The sequence below is a fragment of the Diplodia corticola genome (genome assembly GCF_001883845.1).
Source record: "Diplodia corticola strain CBS 112549 chromosome Unknown scaffold20, whole genome shotgun sequence".
NCBI classification, from domain to species: domain Eukaryota; kingdom Fungi; phylum Ascomycota; class Dothideomycetes; order Botryosphaeriales; family Botryosphaeriaceae; genus Diplodia; species Diplodia corticola.
The window spans coordinates 386,805-406,007 of record NW_017971499.1 but is presented as its reverse complement, the minus strand read 5'-3'; the positions used below and the strand labels follow the sequence as shown (position 1 = coordinate 406,007).

General features: G+C 57.9%; 5 protein-coding genes across 5 annotated transcripts; 4 read left to right on the top strand and 1 right to left on the bottom strand.

The window, feature by feature from the left end:
* Nucleotides 1-2,690: 2,690 nt before the first annotated feature.
* BKCO1_20000128 (uncharacterized protein) lies at nt 2,691-3,228 on the top strand (the record flags this gene model as incomplete). Its single annotated transcript, XM_020272162.1, has 2 exons — nt 2,691-2,693; nt 2,845-3,228. The coding sequence occupies 2 exons, from the start codon at nt 2,691-2,693 to the stop codon at nt 3,226-3,228; spliced, it is 387 nt and encodes a 128-aa protein (XP_020131053.1).
* An 828-nt stretch (nt 3,229-4,056) lies between these two features.
* On the top strand, nt 4,057-5,638 carry BKCO1_20000127 (ifrd domain protein; the record flags this gene model as incomplete). The annotated part of the gene is made up of 4 exons (XM_020272161.1): nt 4,057-4,259; nt 4,362-4,636; nt 4,692-5,544; nt 5,602-5,638. 4 exons carry the CDS (start codon nt 4,057-4,059, stop codon nt 5,636-5,638), a joined length of 1,368 nt encoding a protein of 455 aa, XP_020131046.1.
* A 956-nt stretch (nt 5,639-6,594) lies between these two features.
* Nucleotides 6,595-11,124, bottom strand: BKCO1_20000126 (histidine kinase-group xi protein; the record flags this gene model as incomplete). The annotated part of the gene is made up of 5 exons (XM_020272160.1): nt 6,595-7,026; nt 7,161-7,334; nt 7,434-8,908; nt 8,961-9,833; nt 10,179-11,124. 5 exons carry the CDS (start codon nt 11,122-11,124, stop codon nt 6,595-6,597), a joined length of 3,900 nt encoding a protein of 1,299 aa, XP_020131047.1.
* Nucleotides 11,125-12,301: 1,177 nt separating this feature from the next.
* BKCO1_20000125 (hmg box protein) lies at nt 12,302-14,985 on the top strand (the record flags this gene model as incomplete). Its single annotated transcript, XM_020272159.1, has 6 exons — nt 12,302-12,385; nt 12,435-13,545; nt 13,699-13,810; nt 13,860-13,914; nt 13,965-14,449; nt 14,505-14,985. The coding sequence occupies 6 exons, from the start codon at nt 12,302-12,304 to the stop codon at nt 14,983-14,985; spliced, it is 2,328 nt and encodes a 775-aa protein (XP_020131044.1).
* A 2,251-nt stretch (nt 14,986-17,236) lies between these two features.
* On the top strand, nt 17,237-18,886 carry BKCO1_20000124 (uncharacterized protein; the record flags this gene model as incomplete). The annotated part of the gene is made up of 1 exon (XM_020272158.1): nt 17,237-18,886. The coding sequence occupies one exon, from the start codon at nt 17,237-17,239 to the stop codon at nt 18,884-18,886; it is 1,650 nt and encodes a 549-aa protein (XP_020131045.1).
* Nucleotides 18,887-19,203: the final 317 nt, after the last annotated feature.

Here is a 19,203-nt window from a genome sequence, read left to right as displayed (position 1 = left end):
GGTAGAACATGAGTGGGACTCAGGTCAAAATGTAAAGTAGATGTCGACGTAGGTGTCGGGCGCATGGGAATCGCTTGTGAGTTGAGAGGGGAGCTGTGCCAATACTGGATGGTCCACAGCAACAGCTTCATGATGCGCATTTAGGGCTTGGTGCCTTAACATATCATGCCACTGTATAGGTGCCCAACATGTGTTCACCGAAAAGAGAAGCGGGGAAAAAAGCACGGAGTTGTCCGCATAATGCAGCAACCTCAGCTCGCATCCGCGTCCTTGGGTACCTTGCAGAGAAGCATGGCTCACAGCGAGGTCATGGGTGATCAGGTGGAAAAAGGGGTGCATTCGGGGTGACGAGGGCCGCATGCGTCGGCAAAATGGGAGGAAGTGTTCCATAACGGACAGGGGTGGTTATGAGGGGCGAGGGGAGGAAAAAAGCAAACAAAGTGGTGCGAGACACCAGGGTCTGGTGGCTCCATGGCATATCAAACCCGATTGAAAGTGGATACCCCGCTCGAGCGGGACGGTAATAAAAAAGCAGGAGAGTGGACAATGCGAGGTCTGGATGGGCCGGCGTTGGATCAGGCGGCGTGGGCTGTGACTGGATGCTCGCTTCATCTTTCATCCTCATCGAATTGATTGCCGGCGGGAACAGGAGCGACAGGCGAGAGGTGCGGATCGATGCAGATGATTGGAGCGATACGAGGACGGGCAGCTTGTCCAGATGCGTCGCTTGCCTGGCAGCGGTGGTTTCCTCGGGCTTCCCCAGACCCGGCTCCAGGGTACCCAGGGTACACACTAGCGCCGGGCGCCAGTGCGGCGGATAAGGCAGGCAGGAGAACGACGTCAATCGCTGTCCCAGTGCCCGCCCGGGCGGGATTGTGCCAGTCGCCAGCACCGAAGCACCGAAGCACCGAAGCCTGTCGCGCCAGCCATGGGCCGGACGAAACGAGCAGGCGTTGTGACAAGCATGCAGCACGGCTGGCTGGTGCCTCGTCCCGCGTCAGGCGCTGCGTCGCCGCAACCTGCAGAACGTGGGCCCATGCTGCGGGTCCACGAGGCCCAAGCCCAGAGCGACCGCGATGCCCGGTGCCCGTCTGCTCGAGGCCGGCGGCAGGGAAAATGTCAGGGAAAACGTTTGGCGGAGGAGGCGGAGGAGGCGGAGGAGCCTGTGCTTCGGCATGCGCGCACCGTCGCGCAAGCCCGCCGACCATGGCATCCACAAATCTCGCGTTGCGTCGTCATATCGAGAGGCCTGCGGGGGTGCTGGGCACCGGCGGGTCCGTTGCTGTGTTGCGCGAGGGGCCTGCAGGAGGCTGCAAGCGGCAGGTGGGTGGCCGCTGCGTTTGGCCCCCAAGCCCAAGCGAGAGGTACCCACTGCCTGCTCCAAAAATACATTGTCCGATCGGTGACGAGATGGAGGTACCCAGCTTTGTGCACCTCCTTGGCGAACGGCAGGCCCTGGCGCCCGGCAGGGTCTCTACCACCTTCATGTCCTGGCTGCTGATGCCTCTGTCCGACCACTGCAGATGCGCGAGACAGCTGCGTTGGCTTCCAAAAATGCCTGTACGAGTTTCAAGCGTCTGAGGTCAGCCGCCGCAGCGCTTCCAGGAAAAGGTCATTCGATGCCAGAATTAAGGTACCGCCTCGATTGCGCAGTAAATCTGGCCGATCATGCACACCAGTCGTGATCTCTTTCCTCACTCCTTCAGCCTTGTCCCGCTGCAGCGGTGCCAGATGCGCGCGCATCCTGGGCCCAGCTGGACGCGCACGCCGAGACGTCGGGGATAGATGCAGCTGCAGCCGGGCTGTCACACAAGAAAAAGACAACCGCATGCCGAATGGTGCGCTTGGGGAGCGCGGTCGCGGTGATGCCGACAGGGTCGAGGTGCGGCGGAACGGCGTGTCCGGGGCGCGTCTCTCTGGATGCGGGAACCCGTCCCGTTCCAATCCACCCCGGCGGCTTCCACGTGGAAGTCAGCAATTAGCACTGCGGCAGAGCCGAGTGGCTGTTGACGACGCCCGGCTGCCCTGAACCGGTGTTTCTCAAGCGCCGACGCCGATCCTCCCGGTCCGTGCTATTGCCATGGAACCCGTGCTCGGGCTATGAGGCTCGTTGGAGATATTTTAGGCTGTCCTTTTGGTGGTGCATGGGAAATCCCACCTGGACGCTATACCTACCAAGCCCGCCCTCTCTCGGACCCCTCCTCTTATCAAACATGCCATGCTGCCAAAAATTTCCCGTCTGCACAGAAACAAGCACAGTTCCCCTGTTTGATTCGTCGTGCTTGGCCGGGTCTTTTCCACCCCCACGGTGCTTGCTGCATGCAGGACAGCGTAAACCATCCCCAACGGAGATTGTCCACATTCTCTCCTTCACAAATAGGATCAGCCTGACGCGCCTGAGCCAAGGGTGGACGAACTTCCCTTGTAACCCTCGAAGCACGGACACTGGACACAAGTGATCGTTGGCCTTTTACCTTCTCCAGGGTAGGTGCTATAAAGGCGCAAAGGCGCTTGCGTCCTGCGCTTGCTTTCCTGACTGTCAGCCCTCATAGTAATCATCGTGCAACAACGACCTGCATCATCTCCAACCGTACCCAAAACCATCTCAGTGAGTGCTGGAGTCCTTGGGAAGAGAATAAGACTTCTTACCTTGCATATCAGACCGAAAGATCTTACATAAGCTCCTGGCCATGGTATCGGGCTGCTCGGCAAGGCCAAGGGCAATCAACGCAAACCGGGAGGCGATGAGGCTGTCACAGGAGAACCTGCGAGCGCTGGAGGCCGCACATTACGAGGCATGCCACCCCGCACATTGAACAGAGACGGACGCTGACAGATCCACAGTCGGACACGCACTACGCTGAGAATGTGGTCAGCGCTGAAGGGCAGATGATGGCCTACCAGGAGATGTGGTGGAGCCAAGAGCGAACCCGAAAAAGGGACAGCGGACTCGCCTTCAGCTCGGAAGAAGCAGTCCACGGCGACGACGCCGGAGCCTGGAGCCTCAAGATGCTCAAACGACCGCGGGTTTCGGTTGAGACACCGTTCCGCAGATACATTACGATCGGCCCAGGAGAAGACCCATTCCCGCTTTATGGAAAGCAGGCCATGGAGAGCATGCCGGCAGTCAAGTATGGAAGCTTGGAAGATGCAGCAGCGCGGCGAGATGCAGCCGTGCTCCTCGAACAAACCGTGAGCCGGGAACGTGGAGACAGGCACACCATTTGACCGAGAAGATGCGAATCAGATACGAAGTAACGGCCGTGGGGGACTGAGTCTAGTTGGCTGCATGTACGAAAATTGTACTTTGACTGACAGATCCGTTGACGTTCCCAGCCGTGAGTGAAGCCGAGGGGGCACCAGGCGCCGTGCGAGTCGAAGACCAGAGTGCGGCGCAGTTGCGAGTTCCATGGGAGCAGCAGTGATGGCCGGGAGAGCGGTCCGAGAGTAAGCGCGCGGTGCAGTGTGGCAGTGACATCGGGCTCGACGCGATCCAAGCTCGCCAGCTTCACGTGATTATGACCTCATCGGCGCTGAACACCACGGAGCGGGCGAGACGCGGCGGGGAGGAGGCTGCGAGTCGCCCGAGGCAGAGAGCGCTCGCCCGGTGCAGCCACCAGCGGCCGGTTAATGTCGGAGAGGAGGCTGCGGAGTCATAGGGTAGGCAGGCGTGTACCCAATCGCTAGTCGCACGAATAAGCGCAGGAGTCGAGAGCACCTGCCTGCGCGCGATCACCTGCGGCCCAGCGAATATTTGCCTTCCACTCCCACCTTCGCCTTTCCCACAACTCGTCCTCTCCCAGACGCCCAAGCCCGCCTTGACCAGATCCACTCTTCCATATGGCCCACCGCGCATCCTACCAGCCCTACGAGTTCCACCCCCACAGGCAGTCGACTTTTAATCTGCCCCCGACGTCATTCCAATAAATAGCACTCTCACCACCAGCGTTTCGCCCACACAACGCCACTTCGAACACCACCGCTTCCCTCGGTCACCGTGCCTGCGCCTCGCGCACCCCACTCCCAAACCCGCATACCGTACGCGACACACCAACCATGCCGGACAAAGATCTCCGCCGCCAGGTCCTCGGCAGCACCAAGACCGTCTCGCGCAAAGCCCGCTCGCGCGTCGCCTCGGGCGCTAGCTCCAAGGCCGGTTCCACCGCCAACTCGCGCGCAGAGTCCAGGAATGCCAGCCGCACTGTCAGTAGGAGTGCATCCGACGACGAGGGAAATTTGAGCGACGAAACTAACTGGAGGTAAGCTTTCCCTGTCGCAACTTCCGTGTCCCCTCGCTCCTGCTGCCCTATCGCCACGCATTCTGGCCTTTGCGAGAGCCGACCTGACATTGTGAACAACAGCACCAACTCCATCGACGACATCCTCACCTCCGAAGATATCGATGCGCCTCCTGAGGTCTGGAAAGCCCGGCTGGCCGACCGCATGGCCGAGATCATCGACCGCAAGCGCAGTAGCAACGAAGGCCGCGCAGATGCTCTTGCCGCATACTCTTATTTGCTAAAGGCACACTATGCGGCCGAGGATGTCGAGCCTAGACTCGGTGAACTCATGCGCTCCATTGTTAAGAGCGTCAAATCTGAGACCAGCGAGCGGGAAACTGTCATGGCCTTGAAAGGTACGCACCCGCCTTTGTAGTACCCTCCTCTGACCTCGCTAATCCTTCTCTCTAGCCATCGAGTTGACCGTTATAACTTGCCCTTCTGACAACATCTACGACGCCATAGTCGGCCCAGCCAAGACAATCATAACCGATTCTGAGTCTCTCCTCTCCAAGGTCGCTGCAATCCATGCTCTCGGTACTGCAACCTTCTATGGCGGCGCCACACTCGATGAGAACCAAGAGATCATGGACTTCTTCCTAGAGATTGTTGAGTCGGATGGCCATTCCATCGATGCTGGCGACGAGGCGACAGCAGTCGTGGCCGCTCTCGAAGAATGGGGTTACCTTGCTACACAAATGGACGACTTCGAAGACAGTACCGAGCCAGCCATGGAAGCCTTTGTCGAGCAGCTGGACTCGGCCGACGTCGGTGTCCAGATCGCCGCGGGTGAGAACATCGCCCTGTTATATGAGAAGTCGTACACCGAAGTCGAAGCCGATGAGGAACTGTCTTCTTCTGACGAAGCTGACGATCCGGACGCGACCCCTGGTTCCACACGCATGGTCAAGCGCTACACTGTCTATCGCCGTGAAGACCAGCTCACGCACAAGCTCTCGGCGCTTGCGACGCTGAGGTCAGACGCAGGTCGCGTGGCGAGGAAGGATCGCAGCCGGATGCGTTCCAACTTCAGCGACATCCTGAACAGCGTGGAACACCCCACCCGCGGTCCGCGCTACAGCACGGCACTTGATAGCGATCACCACGTCTACGGAAGTAGGATGTTCGTCAAGATCAGCAAGTTTGGTGAGATGAAGATCGACGCGTGGTGGAAGCTCTTCAGGCTCAACGCTTTGCGGAGAAGCCTCCAGGGTGGCTTTGCCACGCACTATGAGAAGAACGAAGTGGTTTTTGATAGTTTGCCGTAAGCCCCACTGCGTGCCCACATACACACCTGGCCCATACTGACTTTCATTCGCAGTTGCATGATACAACGCCGCCAGGGCTCTTCGAAGTAACGTGGACGTGGCGGTTCTCTCCTTGTCATTTCATGTTCGAGTCAGAGCTGTCCTTGTTCTGACAGAGTAGCCAAGGCCAGATGAAAGAGGATGATAAAAAAAAGTCCAGCGAGCGAACAGAGTTGGCGAGGCAACAAGTTGATATTCCTTTTGGCTTGCACTTCTTGGAGTTTATTCGCGGTCGTTGACAGAGGTTCTTTCATTCTCATACGATATCCTGGGTAGGGCGTGTCAATTGTTTTCTTTGTTATTGTCTTTGCCCCATTCTCCGATAATACCACACCACTATAGTAGTAGTAGCATCAAGCCTATTACTGGCCGTGTCTGTATTAAGGGTCGTAAACGATAGATAGAAAACAGCAGGAAAAAAAAGCAAAAACAGAGTCTATTCGATTAACTACTATAACATTTGGTGGGATAAACGATGAGAAATATGTGTTCACTGTTGATGCATCACGTACAGGTCATGCCGGTCTACTGTTCTATTTCATACCTTGATGATAGATAATCGAAACTCGGCCGTAAGAACGCGCACACGCAGAGTACTGGTCTGGCTATGCTGGCCTGTGTTGCTCATTGTAGCTGAACGCTTGCTACAATGAGGAAAGGTAAGGAAAGGAAACAAACGCTGAGAAAGAGCATAGCCTTTTTGTTGCCTTCGTTGCTTCGGTGCGCCTGTTCCTCCTCTCTCGCTCTCTCTCTCTCCCTCTCTGCAGTGCTCCATAATCTATGCTTCCGTGTGCGCTTGCCACATTTCTTTGGCGAAAAGGGATAGGAGAAGACGGACGACGATAAAAAAAACATAGAAGCGTCGCTACGACAACCGATCGGATGGGAACAACACTCGCGCTGAGCATGCGAACAAGGAAACAGGAAAAAGAACGCGTGCTATAAATACAAGAGGGGAGGGGGAACTGTCCCATCCCACCACTTGACCGACCAAACACCGCCAAGCATCATTTCTTCCCCTCCTGCTCCCCCTCCTCCTCCTCCACCATCACCACCTTGCTGGTAGAAGTCCCGCCCATCCCCTGCTCCCGCCGATCTGCCTCCTTGCCCTTCGCAGCAGTGCCATCATCATCCTTGCCCCCACCACCACCACCACCACCACGATCAGCAACGACGACACTGCTACTCCTGCTCTTCCGGCCGCCGCCCTCCGCCATCCGCGCCATCAGCGCGTCCATCTGCGGCAGCAGCTCGGGGATGCGGAACGGCTTCGTGATGACGAGGTCCATGCCGGCGTCGAGGGCGGCGGTGATCTGCTCGCCGCGGGCGTTGGCCGTGACGGCGATGATGGGCACGTGCCTGCCCAGTGACCCCTCGCTCTCGAGTTGGCGGATGCGTTTGACGCAGGAGAGGCCGTCCATGACGGGCATTTCGAGGTCCTGTATATATATATATATATATATATATCTCTCTTTTAATTTTTTTTGTTCTTCTTTCGGTTGAGGGAAAGGGCGAAGGAACAGGAAGAGGGAGGAGGGCGAAAGAGGGAGATTCAAGGGGGGGGTAGACGAACCATGAGACAGAGAGAAATGTCGATCAACGCCTCCGCAGTGGTGGGGAGAGGCGACGTCGAGAAGGTGCTGCGGGCGAGGACGTCGAGTGCTTCGAGGCCGTGGTTTGCGATGTGGACTGTGCAGCCTGCGTGGCGGAGTTGCTTGGCGAGGACCTTTTGGTTGATGAGATTATCCTGATGAAGAGAAGTCATGTCAGGTTGGAAACGCGCCCCACTTGTTCTTGAGCAGAAGAGACGATGGATATGTTGATGGGAAAAATAGAAGCTAATTACCTCGACGATGAGCACCATCAAGTGAGGATAGCGAGCCTTCGAATTGGCTTCTATTGGCTGTGCGGGTGCGACGTTCTTCATCCCCACCTCGCTGTAGTTCCAGCTGGGATCTGAGGGGCTTGTGAGTGGCATCCGCTCAGCATCTGACTGACTTCGCTTGCTTGAGCTCGGCCGGCGGAGAGGCGGAGTGCGCAGCGTATCGATCGGTGAGAGAGGCGCGCTGTCTATGGTGGAGCCTGGCGGGACTCTCCTCGCCTTGATGTAGAATGCGAAGGTGCTGCCTTTTCCGGCCTGGGAAGCGACGCCAATGCGTCCATCTTGGAGTTCTGTAAGCTCTCGGGAGATGAAAAGACCCAAACCAGAGCCACCGTACTCTCCATATGTTTTTGGAGATGCTTGTGAAAACCTGTGGAAAAGAAGTTTCATCTCATCTTCACTCAGACCCTTTCCCGTGTCTTCGACAGCCAGCTGCAGGAAAATTGCCTCGCCCTCGCCTCCTTCGTCCGAATGGTTGTGCTCAGACCTCGATGAGCGGCGAGGTATGTAGGCGAGGTTTTCATGGCCAGAAGAAGGTTGCTTGAGTGAAGCTGACAGAAAGATTGTAATGGCCTTTTTATCTCGGTCTCGAGTGAACTTGATGGCGTTTGTGAGGTTGATGAGCACTTGTAAGAAACGAGAGGGATCGAGAAAGACCATATCGATGGCCAAGTCATCGTACGATTGGTGTATTGACAGGTTGAGTTTGATTCCGGCAATGGCGAGTTCTGCTTCGTACATTTTGATTGCCCTTTCAACAAGTGTTACCGGCTGAACCAGGTCGGGAGATATGACGAGGAGTTTCGAATCGAGTTTTGACAGAGTCAGGATATCATCTACAATTCGCTTCTGGTGCTGGGCACACAGCACGATGGTTTGAGCGTTATCGATAATGACTTCCTGGCTGTCGGGATCTAGAATTAGGGGTCTGCGGAGCTGTTGTAGAGGCTTATCGGCTTTGTCAAACCCCAGGGCGCCAAGAATCCCGTCTGCAGACTGGAGTATTGCTGAAAGTGGATTACGCATCTCATGAGATGTCATGTCGATGAAGTTCTCGCTCTGTCGTTTAGTTTCCAAGACATCCTCCAGTCTCTGGGCTTGCAGTTGCTGACTCCATTTCTGGTGAGAAATGTCGGTGAGCCACGCCAATATGCGCTGAGGGTTGCCTGCTTCGTCGTATTTCAAAAACGCGTTTGCAAGGACCCAGGAAGACTCCATCCGATCACTGTCATCGGTCGAGCCTGGAAGATGCCATGGTCTTTTGACGCGAAACTCAAACGGTCGGACGTCGTGACCCTGCACAAGGTTTTCCCACTGTTCTTCTACATACTTGCGGTCTTCGGGAATCACGGTACTTGACCAACGATGGGGGTCTCCCCCGAAATCTTCGCGTTTGAGGCCGCTCAGGTCGAGATAAGCCTCGTTCATCCATCGGGGCTCTGTTCGTATGAGTTTTCACAAAATCCGTGCCACGCCACTTGTGAGACTTACGACCGTTGAGCTGGAAGACAACACAACCAACAGGGGCACACTCGGCCAACGCTGTAAAAGTTGCCTCTGCGGTTTCAGCTTCCTGTCTCCGGCGCTCAAGCTCCCTGGAAAATTTGTCATGACGAGAATTGTTCTCTTCTATGATCTGGCGACTCCTTCGTTGCTCTGCCGGCAGGAAAATCGAGGCGACTGCCTTGACGAGACGGTCGTTGAGAAGGCGAATGAAGATCTGATAATCTTCGTCGTAGGGCCGGCGCGGATTCAGTCCCATGACAAGAAACCCGCGGATGCTAGTGCCGCTGAGCGGGGGGATCGGTAAAACTATAGTCGTTGTACTTGGTTGGTTGAAGCCGCGATTCTCGACGTGTAGATCAGCCAAAGGCCCTGTGAGGGTTCCATCATCAGCGCGAAGAAGAGATGGTTGCGATGATGTCCACGCCCGCCTAAATGGGATGGAGAAGCTCTCCTCGCCTTCGGTAAGGCGGAAGTACGGAAGAGCAGCGGGGTGTTCTTTAGAGATGCCAATTGTGCCTTCAAGGAAGCAGCCTTTGCCCTTCGTATTGTCCGAGTCTTCGGACTCATGACCCTCTTTTGTTGGGCTGTCTTCGGGCTCATGGCCTTCTCTTGTTGCGCCGTCTTCCCTGACTGAATAGAGGAGCGCATAGGGTACGTCATGCGAGTTGGGCTCAAGGCTCGTGAGTATCAAGCTCCAGAGTTCCTCGATGTCTTTCGCGGAGCTGGCCTTCTCCCCCAGAGTTATGAGAGTGTTCATACGTCTGTCCCCGATCACTTGGTTCGTGGTTTCGACGAACTCATCTAAAGCGCCGATTGCTGTCCCGTCCGAATCAATTATTGGTAACATAGTGAAAGTCCCTGCCCGTGTGGTTAATGATATACATCTTAAGCTTGTTTGCCTCAATGAAACGTTTGTGACTTCGAGGAGAAAATTGCCAAAGGGGTCTGTAGAAGGCAATGTCAACGCATAGTGGCACCCGTTCACTGATCAAGAATACAAACCGATTTCGATCAACGAAAGGCCCAAGAGCAGGGGATCGTGGTCCTTAATTCCCGAGGGGAAAAAAAAGGGGGGGACTGTCCAATTAATGACACTTGAGCGATCACATAGTGAATACATAGGGGCTTGCATACAGCGCGCAAAGTCGAAAAGAAGTGACTTCTTGTGGGGTGCAAAAAAAAAAAAAAAAGGGGGAGACTGACAGTATGTTTCCTCCAGGCCACAGTTCCTGTTCCTGTTGATGCTCAGCTGTAAATCCTGCACACGGGTGGCTTTTCCCTGGTGCATTGCAAGCTTAACAATGCTCTTGAGTGGGTGCCAAAGTTCGGAAAAGACATGGGCGGGGCCGCGTCCCAAAGCCTTTGGATGCTTGTGGCCAATTAGGGCAAGGCAAGCCTCGTTGTAAATAAGGCACATGTCACGACCCCAGAGCAGCAAGCGGGGATCGGGACTGGACAGGATGGTTACCGCCGTCTGTCTGAGGAGATCAGGCCAGTCGACCATGGCACCGAGAGGCGTCGAAGCCCAGTCATGCTCGAGCAGAAAGCGATGATAGGGCGGAAGATTACTCGGCGGGTCTTTGATCCAATCCAGGCGACGCAGTGATAGCGAGGAATTGCAAGACTCGGGCGAAGAACTCCGCCTTTCGGACTCGGCGCGATCTTCCTCAGACGCGACAGAGGAGGAATCGCTTAGGCCAGCTTTCTCCTTCAGCTCGTCGGCTGAGGTTCCTGGGAAAGACTGGCCAGATTCACGGCCCAGATGGTCGACAGTATCGCGCGAGCGGTCCCGCTTGACAGTGCGGCCGGCGGCATCGATGGCAACGGCGGAGACAACCCTCCATCGGTGGTGCAGCAGAATGCTGGTCCAACTCCGGTTGCCGAAGCTGATGTTGGAGGCCACACCGGCTCGGTCAGCAGGCTCGGCGCTCGCATCGAAACTCGAGGCCCAGTCTTGGAAGTGCTCGCCAATGTTCTGGGTGGTGTCGGCAGAGGAGAGACGGGCAAGGAACTCGCGTAGGGCCTTGTTTTGGTAAGAGACGTCGGAGCGCTTGTCGTTGTGGGCGTCGAGGATGAATGTGGGGCGGTTATCATGATCCAGAAACGCGGTCAACAGGGCGAGCTGGCCGTCGTGGTTGGGGGTGCTCATCTCCGCAGAGCATGGGGGCGCGTCAAGTCATGCACAGGAGTGCGTGAAAGGTCCCTGGCGGCCGGAGCTGGCAGCGGCACGGGAGGAATGGCGAGGTCTGGCGGACAAAGAATGCGAGCAGGAGCCGTCGGCGGTGACATAGCCGGTGAGACATGTCGAAGCCTCAGACGGCCGGGGCTGTCTAGCGCCATGGCGGGAAGGCGAGGGCGTGAGGGCGTGAGGGCGTGAGGGCCAGGAGCAGTGGCAGCGCGCGCAGGAGCATTGGAGAGGGAAGGCGCACAGAAGAAAGCATCCCAGGCGTCGATCAGCATCCCCAACACCAGCCAAGGACGGCGTCTAGAACGCTTAGCCTAGGCGACCTGGGCGACCTGGGCGACCTGGGCGACCTGGGCGACCGACGGCGTGGGCGGGCCGCGGATTATTAATAATTGCTGGGCGGTGCAGGTGCAGCAGTGGCTAGCGACGTCGTTGGGCGCCACTGCCCGTTTGCCCGTTTGCCCGTCACCCCGTCACCCCGTGTGTGCCCGCGCCGGCGTAGCTGCCACCGCGTCGACGACGACCAGGACGTACGCCCATGTGCCCACGCCGCGAAGGGACGGCCCTGCAGCTGCAACGCTCACTCAGCACGCGACAGCAGGGGCACATGGCAGGGCGCAGGCTGGAGTGCTGTGAGTAGTACGACGTGGGTAGAACAGCGGCGACGTCAAAGCGGGGCGACAGGGCGGGCGCGCAGTGAGCTGAGCCGGCATCCCCCAGCCGCCCGTCTTACCTAGCCCACCGCCCGCAACGCGCGCACAGCAAAAGGACGCACCAGCACCGCTGATCTATGTGGATCGACGGGCCATGCGTGCGCGCCTTCCGGCCACCTGGGCGACGCCCCAGTGGCGCTCGCTCGCCGCCCGCATGCCTGAGCCGCGCGAATCAGCGCGCCCTGCAGCCCACCGGCCGCCATCCAGGCCTGCGCCCTGCATCTCAGCCCTCGAGCAGATAATCGCGTGTGCACGCCCCGCCCGGGCTCAGGAGCCTTCACTCTTCAACTCCGACTCCACCTCTGCGCCGACGCCTGACGAGCCGAGTCCCCGCTATGACACTGCGCGCCCTCCCGCTCTCGACTCCGCTCGGCTAAGCGCCTGCTACCGCGTCCACCCTGCCTCGCCTCCTGCCCGTCCGTTTCGCCATGTCTGCTGAGCTGCGCGGCGTCCTCCATCGCATCCGCCTCCACGACTACCTGCCCGTTCTCGTCCAGCATGGCTTTGACAGCGTGCGTTGCCCCCCGCGAGCCTCCCGCCACTGCTAACCCGCCCGAGCAGTGGGATGTAGTGTGCGATATCTCCGAGCAGGACATGGCTTTCCTAGGCTTCAAGCTGGGCCATCGCCGCGTCTTGGAGCGCGAGATTGCCGCCTCGCGCAAGGCTTCGTGCGGCCAGTCCCTGGCCTCAGACAGCACCGACCGAAGCCCACACACCACCCCGCCGCCCGAGGACGCTGCCCGCATCCACTCCACCAGTCCCCCGCGCACTGAAGAAAGGAAGAAGCGACGATATCGCCGCAAACCCCGGCCCGACATCAACGCCCCCAAGAAGCCCAAGACCGCTTACGTCAACTTCGCCGACACCCTGCGCACCGATCCCGCCGTCAACGCCCTGTCCTTTGTGGAAATCGCCCGTGAGGTCGGCCGCCGATGGCAGACGCTGCCCTCGGAGCAGAAGCACGCCTGGGAGTGCCGCGCCGCCCGCGACATGCAAGAATACGAGGCGCAAATGGACGAATACAAGACGACCGAAAACTACCGCCGCTACCAAAACTACCTCAAAACCTTCACCCATCACCAGACCCAGGCCAAGACCTCACGCCCAGGGCACCGCCTGCCCGTCGACCACGACCGCAAGTCCAGGAGCAACTCGTCCGAGACCCTCTCCAACGGCTCCGGGGACGGCGCCTCGAGACCCGACTCGGGATCGCGGAAGCATGATGAGTGTCACGTCGCATTTCAGCTGGCTATGCAAGAGATCTCGGTGCGGAGGGACGAAATCATCGCCAGGGGGGTTCCGAGCTATGACTGTCTCCATCTCCCGCCCCAGGACAAGACCCGCAAGGCCACAATGTCATGTAGGGTGGGAACAGGCTCCCTCTTCTTTCTCGTGAGGGAGGAGCATCTGCAACAGATGCTAGATCATGTTTACTGCAGTGAAAGCATTGAGCCTTTTCCCCTGATGCTCGTCCTCCTGTTGGCTGCCGTCGGAGCGCATTATGATGCCGAGTGCATGACGGATGCCGAGCGCCACGGTTGCTTTGTTTCTGCAGTCTCCATGTTTGAGTCGCAATTCTCCAGCGTCCGCGACTACAGGACCATGTGGGTCTTCGCTCTACTTTCCATCCACTCCATCCTCGAAAAACATGTAGTTGCGCGACTTACTGTCGGTAAGTGATGTCCCTCGCTTGAGAGCATTGAGCAACCCGTCGTCCCCACCAAACGTACCCCTTTCATGGAGCGCTTTCATCTCGTTGGCCGGTCGGCAACGTTTCAGCGAATCCAAAATCCTGCCTGCTGTTCCAAGACTAACGATGCTTTAGCTGCTGGCCTTCAGATTTCCCGGTCCAAGGAGGCCGAGGAAGCCGTCGAAGCGGGTACGATCAGTGTGCAGGATGCCAATAGACTCATCTGCACATTGGTGTTTATAGAATGGTTCGTTCGTACCCACGTCCAACCCGAGGGATCGTGCTGATCAAGTCAGTTGGTTGTCTACAACCTTGGGATACAAGGCGGACGTGAGAGCAGAGGACATAACGGTATGTTTGCAAGGCCAACTTCTGTCTCAAGCATGTACTCACTGTATCAGCGTGCATGGCCTCGTCTCCTGCAGTCGACCTCACTCTCGGACGCGATATATGTCCAAGGCTGTAAGATCGGGCTCGTATCCCGAGAGATTGCTGAAGTCACCACCCACAGAGCCGCCAGCGCTGTCAGGACCGAACACATTGAGCTGTTGACCGAGAAGCTTGACGCGTGGCACACATCACTACCGGCCAACATGCAGCTTGCTGCACTGACAGACGAGAAACAGTCCTCGTTACTGACCCACTACCAAAGGAGGGCGATCCTGATGATACACATGTTCTACTTGGGTGCCATCATCTCCCTTTACCGGCAGTTGCTGCTCCAGGCATGCGAGGCCCGGATTCATTCCAAATGGGATCTGGACATGCCATACTCGCAAGTCCAGAGCTATCGAGCACGTTGCTCAATCGCCGCACAGCAAATGACACGGATGATGCAGCTCATCAGCTGGAGCGGCGCCATGACGAGGCGGTGTTGGGTCATGATGTGAGTAGATGGTGCACCCCGTTAGGCGAAGCCAGCCCCTGACCCCTGGATGTAGTTACTGGGCGTTCCAGTCCAGCACAGTGATCCTCTTTGGTATTGGCCAGCAAATGATGGACCAACGCCCTCCCATCGAAGAGGACTTCGCCTATGCCAAGGTCTGCGCCGACATACTGTGTGCGTGCAGCAAAGTGGAGCCAGTAGCTGCCAAGTATCTCGCCGTCATCCAACCCCTCTATGACGCCCTTGCAGACAAACGGCGGCGCTTGCAACGTCGAACGGCCGACATGGCAATCGAATCGACTCTTCTCCCATGTGCAGCTCTACCGCAGTCTTGTTCACCACACATGGATTCACAGGGCGTATGTTCCCAGACCCCGCCGACGGCAGAGACAGCCGACGCAGAGATCATCTCCATCGTCAAGAAGCTATCAGATTTGCTCGCAGACCCGTTCTCGTTGGGATTGAAGGCCAAGATTCAGGGGGTGCGCGAAACGCGCAACGGGGTCGGGACATATTCCGTGCTTTGGTGGAAGTGAGGGCATTGGAAGTGGAGACTCCATCTTTCAGCTGTGCAACTTCAATCAAGTATTCCGGACAATCAGCTCAGAATATTCATGGCGTTAAGACTTGCCGACGATCGAACGGGTGATGGGGTCAAGGCGTTGACTTTGGAATTTCTGAAGTGCCCCTACTTGAGAAGCCATTGCTTTTGCGCCACGTGCCTCACGATACGTCGAAGCCAGTCCCAGGGCTGGGTGGGGGTTGTCAGCCGCACGTTGTCTCGTATGGCTCGTGAGAGAAGTGGCGGCGAAAGTGTGCGCGGTGGATGTTTGGGCAGACTGATCTGGGTCGTGGTCATGGAGCCGCTGCCGGAACAGTCTCCGGAGCACACGTCAAGGAAGCAGCGGGACGGAATCAGCCTTGACGGCTGGGGCAGCAAATCATGGGCTGTCCCATGGACGGCAGTATGAGCACATTGGAGATCTGTGCGGACCACATCACCGGGTAAGGTCTACCCGCTTCGCGCCACCTGCCGCCAGTCCGGCGCGCGCAACTTATTCATGATCCATGCTTGAGGAAGAGTACTACGTAGTACAGCCCCGGAATAATATGCGCCACGTAACGGGTCGCTGACGATAAGCGCGTCGTCTCTGACTCGGGCACAGAGGCCAGCCCACACGCTGACGGACCATGTGCCCCGTGGCTATGGCGATAGACGGGGATGAGACGGAGAAGTGCGGTCTGCTGCAACATGCCAAGCAGCAAACAAAAGCACGGCGAGGGCCAATGATGGACCGGGTCGCGGGGGGAGGGGACGCATTGCCCCGGGCCGACGGGCGGAGATGCAAGAGACCGAGCGGACGGCATGGGCGAGTCAACAATGCTGGCGATATTCGCCACTGCGCTTGGCCCGTCGGAAGCGACGTGCGGCTTTCGCAATAATGCGGCGCTTTCCATCCCGCCCTCGGGCCGGCCCCGCCGCTTAGCCGTACCTAGGTTGGGCAGCAATTCGGCCGCCGAGTCCCTGAGACGGATGCGTCTGCCGATGATGCAGCGAGCGGAAATGCAAGCCCAATCTCAGGGGAACCATATCCACACGGAGCAGTCTAGGCCGACGTCATCTCCTGGCTCCAGCCCGGCATTGCGATGATCGCGGCCTAGCCTCACACCCTGACGTCAATCTCCGCGGACTTGCTGCCACTGATCATGAATCAGGCCGAACCCGTCCTCGATCCCCATCGGCACAGTTTCGGGGCGGCCGCTGGGTGAGGTGGGGAGAGAGGATGTTTGACCATGAAGTCATCGTTGCTTTGTCGCTCCACAGTCAGCTCGTGTTCTACAGGTGCACAATCGATAGCCATTTCCGGCCATGGGAGATTGATCTGCACGACATGCCTCGCCTGACGTGAGCAAAGGTGGCTGCTTGGTCTAAGCCTCATCGGCCATCTGCTCAGCTGAATTTCCCCTTCCACTGCCAAACACCATAGTACGATTCGTTAACCACAGGACATGACGGCCATTACAGCCCCCAGTACAGCTTCTACTCCTTCGAGATTTCCTATCCACATCCCCAGTCTGCACAAATCCCCGCTGCCGTTGCATCTATTGAACCCCCCCCCCTCGAACAGACCATGAGCAGACCCAGTACCGCGCTTTGAGAGAGCCGAAGTGGTTCTGTTTTCCTTTGCCCGATTGCCTCCCACGCCGGTCCAAATCACTGGAGTAACATCTCGTCAGAAGCAAAGCTGGGAGACTCCTATCCACGCGCCTTTCGGTACCATCTGCTGCTGCCCCCCAACCCCCCACATCCCCCCAAATCTGCACTAGACTACCTGCACTGTTGTCAGCATTGGCGTCATCACACAAGCCGTATCATGTATTGTCCAAAAATGACTTTTGTTCGATTGAGATTGCTGACGATTTAGTTTTCGTAACTAGCCGGCACTGATGTAGGAATACCATGCTAAATCTCGTACAACTCTTGCTCGCAACCATGACTATCAAGCGATCGCGCAAACCATTCTGCTACCCACTACAGACGACGACGCGCACTGAGGCATTAAGACGATCAGAATTTTGGAAATCTGTCTGAAAGGTAGTGCTGGTCACGATTTGGTGCATGAATATTCAGTACATCTTGGCGGGCGGTTGGAATTCAGCCGGACATGGCTGGCTGTTGCCTAGATTACTGCCGAGTCCAGGCAAAGGATCACTAGTGCGGTGGCGCGAGTTGAGGCTATATAATGATCGAGACCTCAGACCCAACGGTCCATCGAATGCTTGAACATGGCATCATCACATCACCAGCCCGCCGGGACAACTATCAATGATTTACCAAACGAGCTCCTCGACCGCATTGTAAGCAGCTTTGCAACAAGCCAAGACCCCGAGGGCAAGCACGTCGACAAGGATTACGTATACAGCATCTGGCACCAGAATCGGCCAACTCTGAGGAGTCTCGTCCTCGTGTCGAAGCGGTTCCGTCACATAGCCGAGGCTCACCTCTACGCTGCCTTCTGCTATGATGTGCACCGGCAGAAATTGCGGCGCTTTGTCCAAACCCTGCTGGCTCGTCCCAGCCTAGCGAGGCATGTCAAGCTCGTTTATCTGGAGAGCTGGAGCGGCGAGGCAATGCCGTTCGAGGGCGACAGCTGGCGAGCAACAGCAGAAAAGGCCGGATTCGAAGGCGAAGAACGGTCCCGCTTCATGGCCGACATGAGCAAGGGAAGCCTGTTTGCAGACGTGATTCTGCTTCTCACCGTCGCCACCCATCTGGCCGTCCTCGACATCGAGATACCCTACGAGCCCATGTCGTGGATTCGTCCGTTCCTGCTGCGCCAGGCTCGCATCCAGCGCGCTTTAGGTCCCGAGCCCGAGGGCCCGCTGCACAGACTGCAGCACGTCGAGCTCTGGCATGAGGACACCGAAGGCGGCTTCCACCCCGACGCCATCGCCGAGTTTCTACACCTGCCATCACTTCGACACGTCACGGCGTTCATGTGCGCCGGGGGCCCCCGGTCCGACGGTGATGATGACGATGCGGCAGAAGAAGACGACGACGAAGGAGCGCGTCCAAACACTGCCGTCTGGCCCGAACCCGGCACGTCCAGCGTCACCAGCGTCTCCCTGGTCGAGTCCCTCGTGACGCCCGCAGCGGTCGGCCACCTCCTCTCGCGCTCGACGGCCGTCAAGTCCTTCGAGTACTGCCTGGGCAGCGCCGTCGTGGGGCACGACGACCTGCCCGTCGCAGACCTGTGGCCGCACCTGTACGCCGTCGGGCATTCGCTCGAGGCGCTGACGATCGACTCGGCCGAGCACGCCCTCTGGAGCACGCTGCACGGCGAGACGTCGCCGCCGCCGCTGTGCCTGGCCCTGCGCCGCTTTCCGCGCCTGAAGCGGCTCGCTGTCTCCCAGGCCTTTCTTCTCCCGGCGTCCGGCCTGCACGATGCTGAGGAAGAAGGAGAAGAACAAGAACAAGAAGACCCAGACGACCACGAGCGGCGGGACGACACGACGAGCCGGGCTGTCGTCGTCGTCGTCGTCGTTCCCCTCGCACCGGCGCCGGGGGCTTACCGCCGCATCGTGGAGGAGGACCTGCCCGCCTCGCTGGAGTCCCTCGCCATGCTCGGCGCGCAGATGGGCCACGAGAACAGGCTCGATCTGCTCTGCTTCTTGCGTCTGCTCCTCCGCCCCTCGGTCCCTCCTCACGGATCTGGAGACTCGGGCAGCACTGGTGATCAGAGCAGCGGCAGCGGCACAAGCAGCACTCATGCCCTTCTCCTCCCGCGTCTTCGAACGATCGATATCACGAGGGCTGTCGCCACGCGAGTCGGACGTCCGGCCCCCGCACGGTCTGTCTTTGGTGTGAGCTGTGCGCGCCACACGGACGAGACGAAGGGCATGTTTGAACGGTGCGGTGTCGAGTTTCTTGCGTAGGTAGACGGCCGCTGATGTCACGCATTTTTTTTTTGTTACCTGAAAGCATTGAATGTCTGAGACATTTGGATGTCATCTCTCGTGACACAGCTGGCGACGTGCGGGCAGTTGAAGCAAGTATGCCGACGTAGGCGTAGTTTCAGATAGGGTAAACGATTCCACTACGTGTGCAGGTGGTTCATTTTCTTTCGTCGCCCACTGTGGTGACTGGACCCACGTTGTTGGAGGGCATGGGCAGTCATGTTCGAGTCATGGGTTCCCATGGGTCCATAGGTTGTGAGTCGGCGCAACCTACTTAACATATGCTTACCAAGTTG